Source organism: Schistocerca americana, chromosome 3 (genome assembly GCF_021461395.2).
Source record: "Schistocerca americana isolate TAMUIC-IGC-003095 chromosome 3, iqSchAmer2.1, whole genome shotgun sequence".
NCBI lineage: Eukaryota > Metazoa > Arthropoda > Insecta > Orthoptera > Acrididae > Schistocerca > Schistocerca americana.
The window spans coordinates 334,591,621-334,608,277 of NC_060121.1; the positions used below are offsets into that span (position 1 = coordinate 334,591,621).

The 16,657-nt window shown below is 39.5% G+C and overlaps 1 protein-coding gene across 1 annotated transcript in view; it reads left to right on the forward strand.

Moving 5' to 3' along the window:
* The first annotated feature begins 4,465 nt into the window (after nt 1-4,465).
* The window catches only part of LOC124605792 (tRNA pseudouridine synthase Pus10), a 90,844-nt gene continuing 78,652 nt past the window's right edge, over nt 4,466-16,657 (forward strand). Inside the window, exons 1-6 of the mRNA XM_047137684.1 lie at nt 4,466-4,767; nt 4,837-4,956; nt 5,054-5,364; nt 10,633-10,844; nt 10,955-11,080; nt 13,407-13,599. Of these exons, the coding sequence (XP_046993640.1) occupies nt 4,606-4,767; nt 4,837-4,956; nt 5,054-5,364; nt 10,633-10,844; nt 10,955-11,080; nt 13,407-13,599 (1,124 nt within the window). The 5' untranslated portion in view covers nt 4,466-4,605. The remainder of the gene's footprint in view (nt 4,768-4,836; nt 4,957-5,053; nt 5,365-10,632; nt 10,845-10,954; nt 11,081-13,406; nt 13,600-16,657) is intronic.

Here is a 16,657-nt window from a genome sequence, read left to right on the forward strand (position 1 = left end):
TGCTTCCTGCATATTCTGTTCAAAGTCTTTTTTACTATCTATCAACCAGCTCTGACTATTTCGCCTCTCTTTGCAGCAGCCGTTGGTGCGTTATTTAATAGTACAGAATGGTACAGCCCATTTTCCATTACAAAAACAGTACCAGAACAGACGGTTGGTAGCAAACGAGTAACAAACCAGTCTTTGAATGTATCTGCATTCATCTCCTCGTGGTAATCAACAGCTTTTTTCGACTGAAATATCATCATAGCACCGGGCACAAAACCGTTAATAGAGCCAGCATGAATTATAATTAGTCGCCCTCCCTTACCAGTTGGCACACTCATAGTCCCATGATGCGTCTCGTCTGTCCATGAGATGAAATGCTCATGGCGTATGTTTTGTCAATCCATATTACATTTACCGGATTCAGTGCTAGCAACACACACAGGAAATGACATCTCCAAGCTACAATGTCTCCGTGGTCCATTAATACCTTTTGTCCTGAGAACTTTCTCCAGTTTAAGCCACTTTTTTTCAAAAAATGGAGAGACTTGTCGTTCTACCTGTGAACAAACCACTGTCTGACAGTGATGCCATCAACGTTTTAAGTGCTGGATACTCCTTCCTGCTGTAGTACATGTGTATGTGTTGCATGATAGCACTTTCGCCAAAGTTGTCTGTTTCAGTCACACATCTCGATCTCTTCCTTGACTTTCCAGGCGTCACAATAACAGGGCTCACAGCTGGATTGGCGGCCTCTTATCCATTTCTGACTCTCTTCATTGTTGCTGTAGAGATGTTCATAGCATCTGCCACTCTGTCAACCACTTTTCTCACTGATATCAAAAGCCCACCATTGTCCCTTTCCATTTCAAAGTAAACATGCAATCTGTAAATAAATTCCCATGCTTGGGATTTCAGCGTAGGTTCCCTCCCAAAATCCCTCTTCTCTGCACTACGGGCAGCCATTTTCCACTTATACACACTTTTCCACTTATGCACACTACAAGAAACTCGCAGAAGTAGCGGAATGCACACGTATACACACAAACCTCAACGTAGCACATGGCGCGACTGACTGAAAGCAGCCGTCGCCCAGCACTACCACAACACTGGGGCGTTGCCACGGTAACGTAAAAAAAGCTCCCGATCTGATTGGCCGTCGTGGATGCGCAAAGCACGTGCGCCAAGGCCGCGTCAACGGTCAGAGCTCTTCTCTCGCCATATGGTTTATAGGGCAAAGAAGTCATCTTGTCAGATGCCAAGCAGTTTGATCACAATACTACTTGGGTTCGATTTATGTTCTAAATTAGGAATACAATGCCGTCTACGCACTGTCCGAAAAAGAAGAAATGTAGAATGCATAGCTTTCAGTCCCAAATGGGAATTGCCTTATTTCTCATATCTTTCAAAGGCCATGAGAAGTGCTTAATATCTCAACACACCACTATGAGCTGGAAATTTTTTATTGGAATGTCATTATAACACCAGCCACACAGACGATGTGACACACTTGTCTTCTGACGAATGATAGTGATGCAGATTGAACTGAAGTCGTCCTTTACAGAGACAGAGGGAAAAAACTGAATTGTTAATAGAGTGGTGACAAAAAATCTGAGGTCATCTGAGGTCATCAGTCCCCTAGAACTTAGAACTACTTAAACCTAACTAACCTAAGGACATCACACACATCCATGCCCGAGGCAGGATTCGAACCTGCGACCGTAGCAGTCGCGCGGTTCCAGACTGAAGTGCCTAGAACTGCTCGGCCACCAGAGGCCAGCAGAGTGGTGACAAAATTTGTTATGGTCGACATCATCAATTATATAAATTCATTAAGTATCTTAATGCAAGGGGAGAATGGTTTTGGAACAGATATGGTGGACAAGATTTATGCTATCAAACAAAAAATAAGCCTATGGAAAAAATCAAATTCAGGTTCATAACTTGGAACATTTACATATATATGGATCAGACAATCTCTTAGGGATGATAAAAAGAGCTTCAGTTTGAGGGAGGGAACTCTGGTCTAGAAATGATTGAGCTGAAAGTTATAACAAAAAGTAAAAACACTTAAAATTACTACTTTTGCTGCTGACGATAAAAATCCGTGTACGCACTTGTATTCTAATTTACCTGCACAACTACCAAAAGGTGCCACATTAATAACAGCAGCTCAAAGCAGCATACTTCTGTTCCTATGCCACCATGACATCATTGCACGAAAGTTCTATGAATTCTATTGAAGTACTGGCTGTGTACAACATTTCAGCCTTCTTACAGTTTCCATTTGCTTCTTGTACACAAAACTTTATGTCTGCTAATTCCTTAACTCGATATATCATTTCACTAAGTAAGAATGACCGTATACTTCAACTTGAAAACAGACGTTCTTGAGAAGTAGACATGGTAAGTTTGCAGTTATTATGTTGTCTGGAGGCATAAAGCAGAGGGTATCCGCGCAATGTCAACCATTTAGCGATAGGCACTCACAATATGAAGAAATCAGACATTGTGTTCTACAGTGTAATTATTCTTCTTCTTCACCATCTTCTTTTTCATTATCGTTCTGGCTATCTTAGAGTAACATAATTCAGATTTGTACTTACCATTGGATGTTAGGCCAGTTAATATCTATTTAAACAGTTCACTTTATTTTCTATGGGAACTCATATCCTTCAAAATTTGCATCAGTATTGGATATCTACAGAATTATTTGCTTTCTCGGAGTCAACAAACACGAGCACAAAATTATTGCTTTCCCATATTTGAACCGAAATTACCAGTTTCATATTCGAGATAAGTTCCCATCATTACTCAAAGATTGTATCAGTGTCATGTAAATACTCAGTATATTAGGTCTACATGTGTTATTTAGAGACTGCAATGTAGGACTCCAATGTTGGCTATTACGTAATTAGAAATTCGAGTATACAAATACAAGGAACTTGCTTTAAAGTATAATGTGTAGCTAATTTTCACAAAAGTTATTTTTGTGCATTAAAACCATGACTGGACACGCTGCCTGATATCCATCTATATCTTCATCCACATTCTGCATGCTACTGTGACATGCATGACAGTTCCCTTTGTAGGCTGACTGCATTTCTCACGCATCTTATTATGGAACTGAAGTCTGTCATTTGCTGTAACTTTGACTGATCCTCTAACACCATACCATTTCATAACCCTACAAAATGTTACACCAAGGTATTATTGCAATATATTTGACTCCAGATGTGACTCATCGATGTTTTACTCATATAGGATACTATGTTTCTGTGTTTTATGAAGTGCAGAATTTTACGTTTCTCAATATTTAAATCAAGTTGGCAATCTTTTTACTACTCCAAAATTCTATTAAGATCTGCCTGATTCATTGTTATGACTTGCATACCCTCTTTGATCAAGTGCTACTCTGACAGGGATTCATTTATCAATTCATTATCAGTAACAGCACTGTATTCCATTTCTTTTTTAATTGTCTTTTGTGTAACATGTACATTAAAAATATTAATTAAATAACATAATTCCATGTTTTCCTAAACTTTTCTGCTCTTATAATTTATAATAAATGTGATAGATTAGGCCATAGTGTGCTATTGATATGTGTGTTTACTGTCCAATACATTTTTCATTTTAGAAAAAATGATGCTGAGTGAGTTAGTTATTTGCATGTTCTGTGGATCACAGTTGTGACCTCTCACTGTGAGCGGGTTTAGTTAGTTCTTCAAGTGTACAACTGTAGCAACTTCATCAAAAAAATATGGTAACTTGCTGAACATTTATATGATTGTCTTAACTTTTCTAATAACAGTTTTTTAGCTCCTCCCCCTCCCACCCACCCCCCCCTCTCTCTCTCTCTCTCTCTCTCTCTCACACACACACACACACACACACACACACACACACACACACACACAAACTTGTGACATTGTTCCCTGTACAGAAATTCTTCTTTGGAGTAGACAGAGTTTCAAGCTGATATGATTTCAGTTTGCATTTGAAGTCTATTCTATTTTCTGCAAATTTTATTGATATTATTGTCGTAAATCATGTGCTAGTACAGCTAGTCTATTACACAGATATTTGTAATTTATTGCCTGATTTAGAACTGAATGTTCAAGCTTATGACAGGTATCATTTCGTTGTAGGTTTCTGCTTGTGTTCATCTGCAGTGGTTGTGTTTATATTTATTTATTAATTTACATTTAAAAACGTGTTGTTGCTGTATTGTGTAGTCTCTTTAAATGTAAAGAGCAACTCTTCAGTCAAACTCATCTGTTGGATGCATTATTGCTATGAGCGATCTTTCGTATAGTTACATTATTATTTTGTCATCTACTGCCAAAAATGAATCATTTATGTGTAGACTACAGCACTACCAGTGATTCATTTTTTTGAATCAGTGGTAGTAGTTACACAAGTACCATAGATGATGGCTTTTGGTACCTCGATTTCGAAGGTCTGCTTCCTTTTCTCTTCGAATTTATTTTATAATTTTCGAAGCAGATACACAGGCTTTTAACTTCCCAGAGTTTATTTTACCGTTTTCATTTGCCAACACTGTATTAATGTATTTGCTTCAAAGATACTGTGTGTGTGCCAACAACGTCTGTGTTTATGTTATTGTTTACGTTTGACTACTGGCGGCAATATACAATGGGTTGCGAAGACGTGTTTAAAAGTTTACGTGAAGTTGGTTGTTGTAAACGCTGTTGTCTGCGAGTTATCGGTGAAAGGGAATCTACAGCATACAGTGATGTACCAGAAACACTTAGAAAGGTGCGCATACTTTCAGTACTTAAAGAACATGAGGCATGAGAACCGGCTTTAACCTGCATTGTTTTACAGAAAGGACTCGAGTCACCTGTTGAAACTAATGAATGTGGAGAAGATAATGTTTCAGAAGTCATATGCATAGCTTGTTTGGGTTTATTACAAGATAATTTGTTTGAAGGAATAACTGAGAAGGTACTGTACTGTTTTGGATAATATCTGCTGACATATATATTTTTGTAAAAAAAAAATCATGTGTCAAGGAAGTGTGATTTGACATTTTATTCCCCAGATTTCCAACAAAATACTAGAAGGATCCTTCGACAGCACCACATTCACTTGCGCGTTGTCACTGCCGGTCTGTTTCCAGATCAGGGCGCATTCATTGTGGTTGTTTATAAGGGACAAGTTCCCCGAGTATTTTGATTCTGATTTTGCACGTTATGAAACTCATATGGTGCCAGTAAAAGACGTATGGAAGTGGACAGTTGTACCAGCAATAGCCAAACGAGTCAACAAAAGTTTTGATTCTGGAGATAAATGTAATTTCTTCGTTAACGTGAATGTGGAATACGCCAATGACGAAGACGAATGTGCACACATGTATGTAACAATCGTGTGACAGTTGTGCAGGCTGCATATATTTTACAGATGTTCTGTGTTATGTTTCTCTGCAATCAGTTGTATCATAATTTATACCACGTAACCTACATTTTAATTTATAGCAAAGTGTACTTGTTGGCAGTGCTTTGTACTGTATGTCCAATTGCTTTCACGAAGACTGCATGAAAAATAGCTTCTGTCATACTTTTGCTGTGCATAATGTAACTAACTTTCTCAGTTTTGATCTTGTATTGTATGTGTATGAGGGAGACTAAAGAAGTCCTATTTATCTACCTCAGAAGTCGAACATTTAGAATGAGACTGCACCTATCTCAGAATGTTAAATACTTTATTGGGTTTACTATGAATGTATCTATTATTATGCTTGAATTGAACATGCTAAAGTACGCAAACAAGTGAGTAACATTTAACATGGGTTTCACATGTGGCTTCTAAGCTGCCAATTTCCCAGACAAGTTACCACAAAGTTTAAAGGTTATTCAGAGTCAAGAAGTGATTTTTTTTTTATGTAGCCCAGATGTGCTGTTTAGGATCCAGATCTGGAGGCAGATACAGCTATGAAAAATACCTTCTTTCATTAATATAGGTACAATCTCAATGTTAACACTTCTACAGCAGAGCACTGTCACTTCACTGATGTGAACAGGACACGAACACTGCAAGAGATGTGGCATGCAGATCAGCTGTTTTGGGTGTAGCACTTGGAAGAGTGACCATCTGGTCAGCCGAGCGGAGTGCACTCAACTCTTGTGAGTTAAAACTGAGGAGTTATTTGATTGAGAAGTAACTGTTCCAGCCTCATAAACTGACATATGACCGGGAGAGTGGTGTGCTGGCCACCAGCCTCATAAACTGACATATGACTGGGAGAGTTGTGTGCTGGCCACATGCCCCTCCATGTCCACATTCTGTGACACCTTTGGGCTGAGGATGACATGGCAGCCAGTCGGTGTCTTTGTGCGTTCATGGCAGAGTTTAGTTATTTTTAGTTTTAGTGTTCTTGGTTGCCTTGTACTGGATTACAAAAAATATGTTGTTGTCTTCGATTTGTTGACAAATGCTGAAGTGAAGCTTTAAGCAATTTACCGAGAAAATGCTGTGTCTGACATGCTTGAAGCCATGCAAAGGGGGGTCCACTATATAACTTCATCCAAAAATAGGCCTATAGTTGAGTCAGCATAAGTTGATTCCTGACAGATGCAGTGGTGGCTTGTGGCAGCTTAGCAGGCCTAAGTCAGTAAATAATCTAATGCAATTTCATAAACATCTCTGTACCAATACATCAGTATGGTCACAGCTCTTTAGACAGCTACTTTTTTGCCTGCAACTGTTAGTGCTTCACAACTCAAATCTGTCAACAGCAGTGTGAGCTGTCATAGATCTTCATACGCCATCTTGACTATAGTTGTGATGTCTTTTGTGACATTATATTGTAAACTGTATAAAAAATTGAACAAATGTGTAAACACGTGTGAGTTGCTAAATGTCTAATACACTGCTTTTTGTTATTTTTAATGACATGCCTATTTGAAACAGGGAATACTTTGCCGCAGTTGTTACATTTTCCCACATACATCCAGGAAACAATTTTAGTTTGTGGAGAACTATTTAATGGTCTGTGATGTATTTGATAGCTGTTGGATATTATTGCTATCGGCATCATGTGTAGACTGACACTAATCAGTTTATTTGACTATTATAGGTACAGATGAGAGGGGTGAGTAGAGGACATTAAAAAATACAAATAATCCTAATAAACATAGGTCCAGAAATTGATGGTTTCCTTAATATGGTGTAAGCCCAAGTGGAGTTGCACCAGTGTTGTAGCACTGTTAATGTGTAAGGCTATGTTTGCTGTAGGAAGATTCCTGTCAGCTAGTTGAGTATGTTATTTTCATTGGTGTGAAGTAAAGAATGACAGACTCTCAAGTTTTGAGCTGTGCTGGTGATACGCAAGCACTAATACTGCAGCAGAAATGTGGCCTTGTGTTCCAGATATTAGTTTCCACCACAAATGTAGTGTACATGTGCATCAATTACATGTACCTTATGCCAGAGACTAAGGCCAGCTGCTCTAGTCTCTGGCATAAGGTACAAGTAACTTATGAAAATATTTTATCCTTGAGGCCTGTTGCAGTTTTATGTTGACAAGAGCATCTACCTGTAAACATTTACCAATGAGCATTCATTCTGAAGTATGATATATGTAATCTGGTGCTATCTAAAGCCATGGCTTCCAATAATTCTTGTTTTATCAATTTTGTTTATGACAAGAGCCATTCGGCTCCATCTAATCTATTGTGCCATCATGTGGTGTAACAAGGCCACTACTTCTGGAGAAGATATTTTCACAGATATCGAAACCGTGGTCAAGGGCTAATAAACCTTTATTAGCAACTGGTTGGCTGATTTTTCAACCTTGTCAGATTTACACAGTTGCTATTTTACAGCCATGTTTAAGATTTTGAAATATATAAATATGTTTCACTTTACTATACACAGCCTGTTGGATCTCCAGAATGAAAAGAAAGACGTGTCTCACATCATTATTGCCTCCAAAATACATGATGGTTTTGACATGGTTATTTAGATTAGAGGAAACATGTCATGCTTAAATGTAAACTGTGCTCTAGAATTCTTGTTGTATGGGTCCTGTAGTTCTGTGCATATTCTGTATTGTTTAAGTGCAATATCCACTGAATGCCATCTTTGCTTCTCTTTACACATAATTTGTGATTTGATTGTTTTAATCATAACATCATTTCCTAACTCTTTATGGACACTGGTGCCTCAATAAGAAACACTTATTTTTGCAGTTAATAAAATATTTTTCAAACAACTTTTTTAAAATCTGAGTTTAGGTGCAGCATTCTTTTTGACTTGTTGTTGCTGTTGTTGTTGTGGTCTTCAGTCCAGAGACTGGTTTGATGCAGCTCTATCCTGTGCAAGCTTCTTCATCTCCCAGTACCTACTGCAACCTACATCCTTCTGAATCTGCTTAGTGTATTCATTTCTTGGTCTCCTTCTACAATTTTTACCCTCTGCGCTGCCCTCCAATACTAAATTGGTGATCCCTTGATGCCTCAGAGTATGTCCTACCAACCAATCCCTTCTTTGTGACTTGTATGTATATGAAATTGCGTTGGAGGGGGACTTAAATTCTTCATGAAACTTTACTTTTTCTGTTGAACAATCATTAATATAATGGTACTAATGCATGTTTGACTAAGTGAATTTTTGTACAGTGCCATGATTGCTTTTTCTGATTTCCTTTTATGGCATAAGTTTGTGTGTATTTATAATTATTCAGAACATAGCTGTTATTGAAATCAGCATTATGATGTGATAGGTTACAGATGTTGTTTAAGATCAAAATTTCACCAGTTTGGTTGGTGCATGATATCCTCTTGATCACGCCACAAGCTTCTTGTGTCTTATTGGCACAATATTGTTACAATTTAACTTGCTCTGTTCATAAGGGCAAACTACAGAAAGCACTTGAGATAATGGTAAGTAACTTTGTCTGAATGTTGTGCCAGAATGGGTAGCCTACAATTATGTACATTTGGTTTGGTGCAACAAAGTGTTGCTTAAGTGTAATAAATAGCTATTTAAGTAGTTTGTACACCATAAAATTGTGTTTTTTTGGAAATTCGTCATTTGTTATTCTGGAGGTGCTGAAATAAAAAGTGAAAAGTCCAGGTTGCAGTATCAACCATCATGGAAAAGATAGGTTGATCCTCACCAGAAAGATGCCGCATTTAGTTGCAGAAAGGCACAACAAAAATACTGTTACACATTAAGCTTTTGACCAAAGCCACCATCAGGAAAGAAAAACATGCATGCATTCACACAAGCAAACATTTTTCATACACAAATGGTCACTATCTCTGGGTGCTCAGGCCAGACTGAAACTGAAATGCATTGAATGGGAGCAGCAACTTGTGGTGAAGTGGAAAAGTGGCACGGATAGCAGGGTACCAGTGGGAGAAGAGGAAACAGTGCTGCCAGGCAGAGCATGCAGCTGCTAGAGGTGGCAGACAAGGGGCCACCTGGTGCAGTGTTGGGAAGCTATGGGAGAGGGAGGGAAGGGAAAAATGGGAGTGGGAAGGAGAGTAGTAGAGATGGGAAAAAGACCAGTGGGTGCATTGGCATAGAGAATTGCACAATAAGGGTGAGGAAATGTGAGTTAGGAGGAGGTTGGATGATGTGGGGACAGTAGGTACTGTAGGTTAGGGCTGGGATGATTTTTGGGAGTAGAGAATGTGTTGTAAGGATAACTCCCATCTTCGCAGTTCGGAAAAGCTGGCGGTGAAGGGTAGGATCCAGATGGCCTGGGCTGTGAAGCTGCCATTAAAATCAAGATGTTATGTTCAGCTGCGTCTCTCACACTAAATCCCTTGCACTGCAGCACATGGAAGAGCGCTTGAGACACTACCTCCATAAGTAATCCACCCTGCTGAAATCATGTTGCCACCTTCAGGCACCAGTATCCAACCATTAACCTACCCATAGTGCTCCTCCTTGTCGACCCCTCATAACAACTGGGCCCTTCTTAGCTGACCTTTTCAACTTGCCACATCCCCCAAAGCTGTCTTCTGACTCATAACTAAATCCAGAGCCAAAACAATCCCTGAACACTGTTGTTAACCTTTTCACCAAAATCCTCAGCCCCACTGAAATTTCAGTTCTATCCAAATGCTTTACCTTCAGCTGTATACCCCAGTTTAACCCTGCTGGACTTGTCAAAAATCTATTGTCCTCCTAATCACTGCAGTGGGAAACCTTCTTTGCCATCGAACCCTACATCCAAAGTAAACCTAATCCCACCATTCAACCCTGCCTCTGCTATTCCTTCCACTTCCCCACCCCACTGCAGTTTGTTGCTCCCACTTGACACGTTTCAGTTTCATTCGAGCCTAAGCAAACAGAGATAGCAGTCATGTGTGAATGAGGTGTGCTTGCTTATGTCAATGTGTGTGTGTTTTTCTTTTCTGATGAAGGCTTCGGCCGAAAGCTTAATGTGGAACAATCTTTCCGTTGTGCCTGTCTGCAACTCAACATTTCATCTTAACGGTGAGTAGCACTGTATCCTTTTCATAATTGTTGGTAACTTATAAGTGGGTTATTGATTAAAGTAGTATTAAAGGTGGTTATTTAATTATTGGTTGTGTTTTATAAAAAGTAGGCTTGATACATTGGGAACTATTTTAAGACTGGCACCATAAACCTGTTTCTGTTGAACAGGCAGAAGATGTGTAAAAAGTTCTTTGCAGAACGTCGGACACAGAGACGGAAGTTCCGTGGTGAACTGTATACACGAAAAGGAGTAGAACAGCTGCTACCAACCATTGATTCAAAAGTTTTCAAGGAAAATTTTCCCTGTCCCCCATCTGTGCCACAGGTTCCAGTTGCCATCACTTCTGTTGCTTGTTCTCATAACTCAATTTACTTCGCAGGTTGGTTGGTACAAACACATATTCATTACTTATGTCTACTACAACGTCATCTTGTATATTGCATGATCATTTGCCATTAATTTAGAAGTAATATTTGCTTTTGTATGCAGGTCGCTACAATAAGTTCTCCCGCTTTCTCAGCCAGACACCATGGCTCATTGATGGTGAAAGGAGAATGGAATCATCCGTTCAAGAGATAATTAGTGACAAACTGGAAGCAATAACACAATCAGAGGGTAACATACTTTTATCTTGCACCTGAAACATATCCCAATGAAATATTTAGCATTTTATTTTATTTAATTGGTTAAAATGTTTTCTGTATCATTCATTCTAATTTTTATTGTCATACATCTCGTACAATCATACACCTGGTACACTTTAGATGTTTGTGTGTTCCGTAGATCATATGTGCAGTATTTTCTTATGATGTAGAACATGTCAGCAGGTGTTAGCATATATTTCATTCATAGAGTGAGGACTTCAAAATAGCCCTAAAACCTGTATCACACTTCTGAACCTGCATGTGTGACAGTTTGGCATGAAGATCTAACCCTAAAACTCAAACAATATGTACCTAGCAGACAACTTGCAGATCTGATTAAAATATTTGAATAAATCACTCCTTCAAAGTCACAGTTGCAAGTTATATAAATTCAAAAATTGGCTGCCCTGAGGATCAGCAACATGCCATCCACTATACGTGATAAATTCAGGTACATAAACGATCAACCCATCCCAAGTCTATATAAATCACTCAGAGACAGAAAGAACATTTTAATGAAGATTTGGATTCACTCCATAACTATTATAAAATCTAAGGTTACTCCTTCACTTCTCCAAAGCTGAGATGTGTGCATTTCACCAAAATAACCATCTGACAGCTAAACAACTAAATGCTACTTTCCTATTGAAAGAGATTATGATACAGCTTCCACCCTAAACATCTCATTTTTGTGCTAAACTGCTCTTTGATGTTACGAAAACCTTGAGTGTACAAGCTAAAAAATAAAAACTAGAAACAGTGTTTGGATAGTCCAAGTAAAACCCTTTTCATAACAGTAACTGCTTTGATCTATTTAACCTGGGAATATTGTGCTATCATTTGGTTCAAGAGTGCAAACATCAAAAAATTGGATGTGCGACTAAATCAAACCATGGTGATGACAGCCTGTACCTTAAAATCTACCCCAACACTGTGTTTACCTGTGCCCAAGAACATTACACCACCTGATCTAGGATGACAGACAGTTTCGTGAATGTCAAAGAAATCCCATGATTCGTACCAACCACAATACCTGGCCATCCATATGACTGCAAACAGTTGATTACAACATTGATTGAAGTCCCAGAAACCAGACTGGGAAATAGCACAGAATCAAATTTCAGCATTAGTAAAGAATGAAAGAGGAGATGAACAACAGATATCAACCACCTAGATATCACAGATCCCACACTACAACTTCCGGTAATGAATATTCTTAAGAAAATATGGTCAAAGGGGATTAGAATATGAACAGAACATGTGAGGTGCAACTCCATGAAGCATAGGTGGACTATATCAGTTACTGCAAAGTGTAACTATAATGAACCTGAACAAACTGTTAGCCGCAAGTGCAAGTTAGAGTGCCCAGCAAGGACCAATGCAGCATCTGATTGTATCAATCAGTTCTGTCGTTACCTGGTTGATGGTACTGGACTAAGAAATTTAATATAAAACTGTATAACTACCAGTAACATATGCATGTAAAATAGTTAACATTTCTTTTTACCTCCTTTCTGTACTTACTCTTATCTACTGACATATGGTATATTTATATAATGGTATATTTGCATGTTTCCAAATTCTATGTACTGTGTATTGCCATACGATAAATAAACTTACAAAAGTGGCTTTTACATTAATCTAAACCTACATTTAAATTTATTTGCTGGAAACAGCTGCACAAAGACTGTCATCTATTCAGAAATTCATCTGTGAATTAAGAGTAGCTGTCATGGAGAAATAGCTCTGACACGTGACAAATCAGTTGAATTACAGTCTGACAGAATTAATACTGGGTTGAGATGTATAAGTTATTTTGCAACATAGTTTTCAGTTCACCTCTGAATGCAGTAACATTTTTTTATGTGAGCTTCACGAGCTGCCTTCAATTGGTCTATATCAAGGTTCAGTTATGAACTATGCTCATGGGCAAGTTTTGACCACCCAGATGAAGAGCACAATGCTCAGCATGGTAATTTTCTAATGTTGTTTCACAATGAATGCTGTGATGCTCAGTGTCTTTACTGTTCCGTGTGCACTACTTACCTCTCCCATCTATTTCCTGCTCCCATTTCCCATTAGTGGCAGGAGAACAGAAAATTAATAGTAAATTATTTTTGTTGTGTTTGCATGTCTTTTTCTGCTTGATTTTATTGATATCAGTTAAAGTAGATAAACATATGATGTGAAATTGTTTCCGAATGGATGAGTATTTTGAATTGAAAGCTTTTGTAATTTTAAATAAAACAACAAAACTAATCTTAAGCAATATTTGTTCAATAAATTTTGTTTTATAGGGTCACGATTTTCTTCTTCGGGCCGTGAAGATGTTGATGTACGTATGTTAGGACGTGGTCGACCATTTTCTGTGGAGCTGCTGAATCCACACCGAACGTGTTTCTCCCGTGATGAAGTCTGTGCTCTTCAAGCTGATATTAACATGGGAAGTCCAGATAGTGTAATCGTTAGAGACCTGCAACTTGTTACAAGGTTAGACAGATTTTTATTTGCTTATGTTAAATGTTACATTATAAAGTATATTTCAGGATCATTTCGTTTTGAAGTATTTATTGGTAACTTTGTTGTATCTGTTTTTATTTGACTGTCTGGATTTTTCATGCAGCTAAAAACTTGTATGGGGTATAAATGATAACTGTTAACAGTGTACCACTGTGCTGTAGGGGAAGGTGGGATGAACAGTTTTATTCAGGACACTTGTAGTTTATTAAACCTGGAAACTACCTCCCATTGACCTACAAAAGCCACCTAAGCTATAATGCTAACAAGCCTTGCAGAAGTTTGTTGAATATCCTACTACTTTCGTATGTCACTGGCCTAGGAGATCTTTACTGTTTGGAGCTCTTTTCTTTTTCTCACTAAAATGTCCTTGAATATTAAAGAGGCCTTATTCTTGAAACTTCCTGGCAGATTAAAACTGTGTGCCCGACCGAGACTCGAACTCGGGACCTTTGCCTTTCGCGGGCAAGTGCTCTACCAACTGAGCTACCGAAGCACGACTCACGCCCGGTACTCACAGCTTTACTTCTGCCAGTACCTCGTCTCCTACCTTCCAAACTTTACAGAAGCTCTCCTGCGAACCTTGCAGAACTAGCACTCCTGAAAGAAAGGATATTGCGGAGACATGGCTTAGCCACAGCCTGGGGGATGTTTCCAGAATGAGATTTTCACTCTGCAGCGGAGTGTGCGCTGATATGAAACTTCCTGGCAGATTAAAACTGTGTGCCTGACTGAGACTCGAACTCGGGACCTTTGCCTTTCGCGGGCAAGTGCTCTACCAACTGAGCTACCGAAGCACGACTCACGCCCGGTACTCACAGCTTTACTTCTGCCAGTACCTCGTCTCCTACCTTCCCAACTTTACAGAAGCTCTCCTGCGAACCTTGCAGAACTAGCACTCCTGAAAGAATGGATATTGCGGAGACATGGCTTAGCCACAGCCTTGGGGGATGTTTCCAGAATGAGATTTTCACTCTGCAGCGGAGTGTGCGCTGATATGAAACTTCCTGGCAGATTAAAACTGTGTGCCCGACCGAGACTCGAACTCGGGACCTTTGCCTTTCGCGGGCAAAAAATTAATTAAAAAAAGCGTTCAGTGCATAGTGCTGTGGAATGCAGGAAAAAGCAGCAAATTGGCGCTCGTAGGAAGAAGAACAAGACCAAAAATGCAACAGGAGCGTAATATGTAAGAAACTGTCTACGCAACCTGCCACTGATGATGCCTTGCAGAAAATAAAGGCGAAACGCGTATGGCACTAAAATTGTGTTTTATTCAGTTGCTGTCAGACGGTCCATAAGTGAAAATCATCAACATACCGTAGTGTTGTGCTTCTTGTTCGAGCTGAGGGAACAGCCAATTCTCTAACATCTCCAGATACTGTAGTCCAGTTACAGTAGCACCTTCGAAGAAAAAGGGACCAAAAACTTTATTGGCTGAAATGGCGAACAAATGTACAACTAAATGAAACTTTATAGCTCCCTTAATTCGCCGACAGATAGTGCTTAGCTCTGCCTTTTGTCGTTGCAGAGTTTTAAATTCCTAAAGTTGTGGTATTCTTTTTGAATCACCCTGTATATAGTGGGAGTCACTACACAGTCCCCCCCCTCCTGTGTCAGCGATATGTCTCATTAAATTTGATATGCCATCCAGATCGGGTCATCACGCCTTTCTCGAAACTCAGGGGCTTCTGCTTAGGATCAATGTGTTCTTCTAGTTGCAAAATGGTAGCGCCTGCTGGTGTTTGCTGTGTGGCAGCATACGATGTTCGTCAAGCCTCCTCTGTAGCTGGCCATGCTAGGTGGATCTTTCGTTGCTACTTCTCCCTTATCCATGTTTCTCGGTGCCAATTCTTTTTCTGTTGGCCATGAATCTTAAAATGCTGGTTTGATACAGTGAAGTGCAACTGTGGTAAACACAACTTGGTGGCAAAGTCTGACACTGCGATAATTTCATCACCCATATCATAGATGAACTCTCCAGGCAGACGTAACAATTGGCGGTACACCAATTCTTCCACTGTGGCTTGTGATTCAGGCTTGAAGGTTGTCCACAATCCTAGTAAAACAATCAGTAGACTTGTCCAGTTGTCTGCTGCGTGACATTCCATGGCTGATTTCAGTGGTCAGTGTAGGAGTTCCACCTAGCCGCTCACTGCGGGTTGATACGTGGTGGTCCTTATTTGCTTGACACTTAACAGTGTGGCAAGGGCCTTAAAGAGGTATGCCTCAAATAGATGCCCTTGATCTGTCATTGTTTACTATGGTATGCCAAAACACACAATCCATCCTCTGAAAAACATTGTTGCCACTATCTCCGAAGTGATGTCTGCCGTAGGTAATGCTTCTGGCCATCTCGAGTATCTTCCCACAATCATAAGGCAGTAATTGCAGCCTTCGGACGTTGATGGAGGGACTACAACATCCATTTGGACATGGTAAAGTCAATGGTTAGGCAGTATAAATCAGGGTGTGTACGACCCGGGACAACCGGGAGATCCGGGAAAAACCTGGGAATTTTTTCATCCGGGGAAAACCCGGGAATTTTTCATTGTTTTAGTTTTCAATTAAATTTTTGTGATTTTGACTGGTAAGAACCAATACTCTGACAAAGGATATTACCGTATCCCGCTACTGCAGAATAATACTGCAGCAACAAAACATGAAAGAGAGAAAAAAAAAACGAAAACAAAACTTAAGTTGCAAAGGAAATGCGCCATATACAACGACAAAACAGTGCTCGTACAAGCGTCAGCCAACAGAAAAGTGTGTCAAAGGCTTTAGGAAGACTATGCAATGCTTCATAACAACAAATTGCCGCCGATGAGCATGACGTGACAACTGTTTAAATTAGATTCATTTGAGCAGTTGCGGGCGGGCTCTTGCGCTTGCGCAGTTGAGTCTCGTACGAGTAATATCATCTCCCGCTTCTGATTACGTAAGTGTGGCTGGGTGCACACTAGTTAATATTGCGCCAGTTCGGAAGTATAGTAAATCTGGGGCTGATGCACAGAGCAGTCTGAGTTGTGGTGGG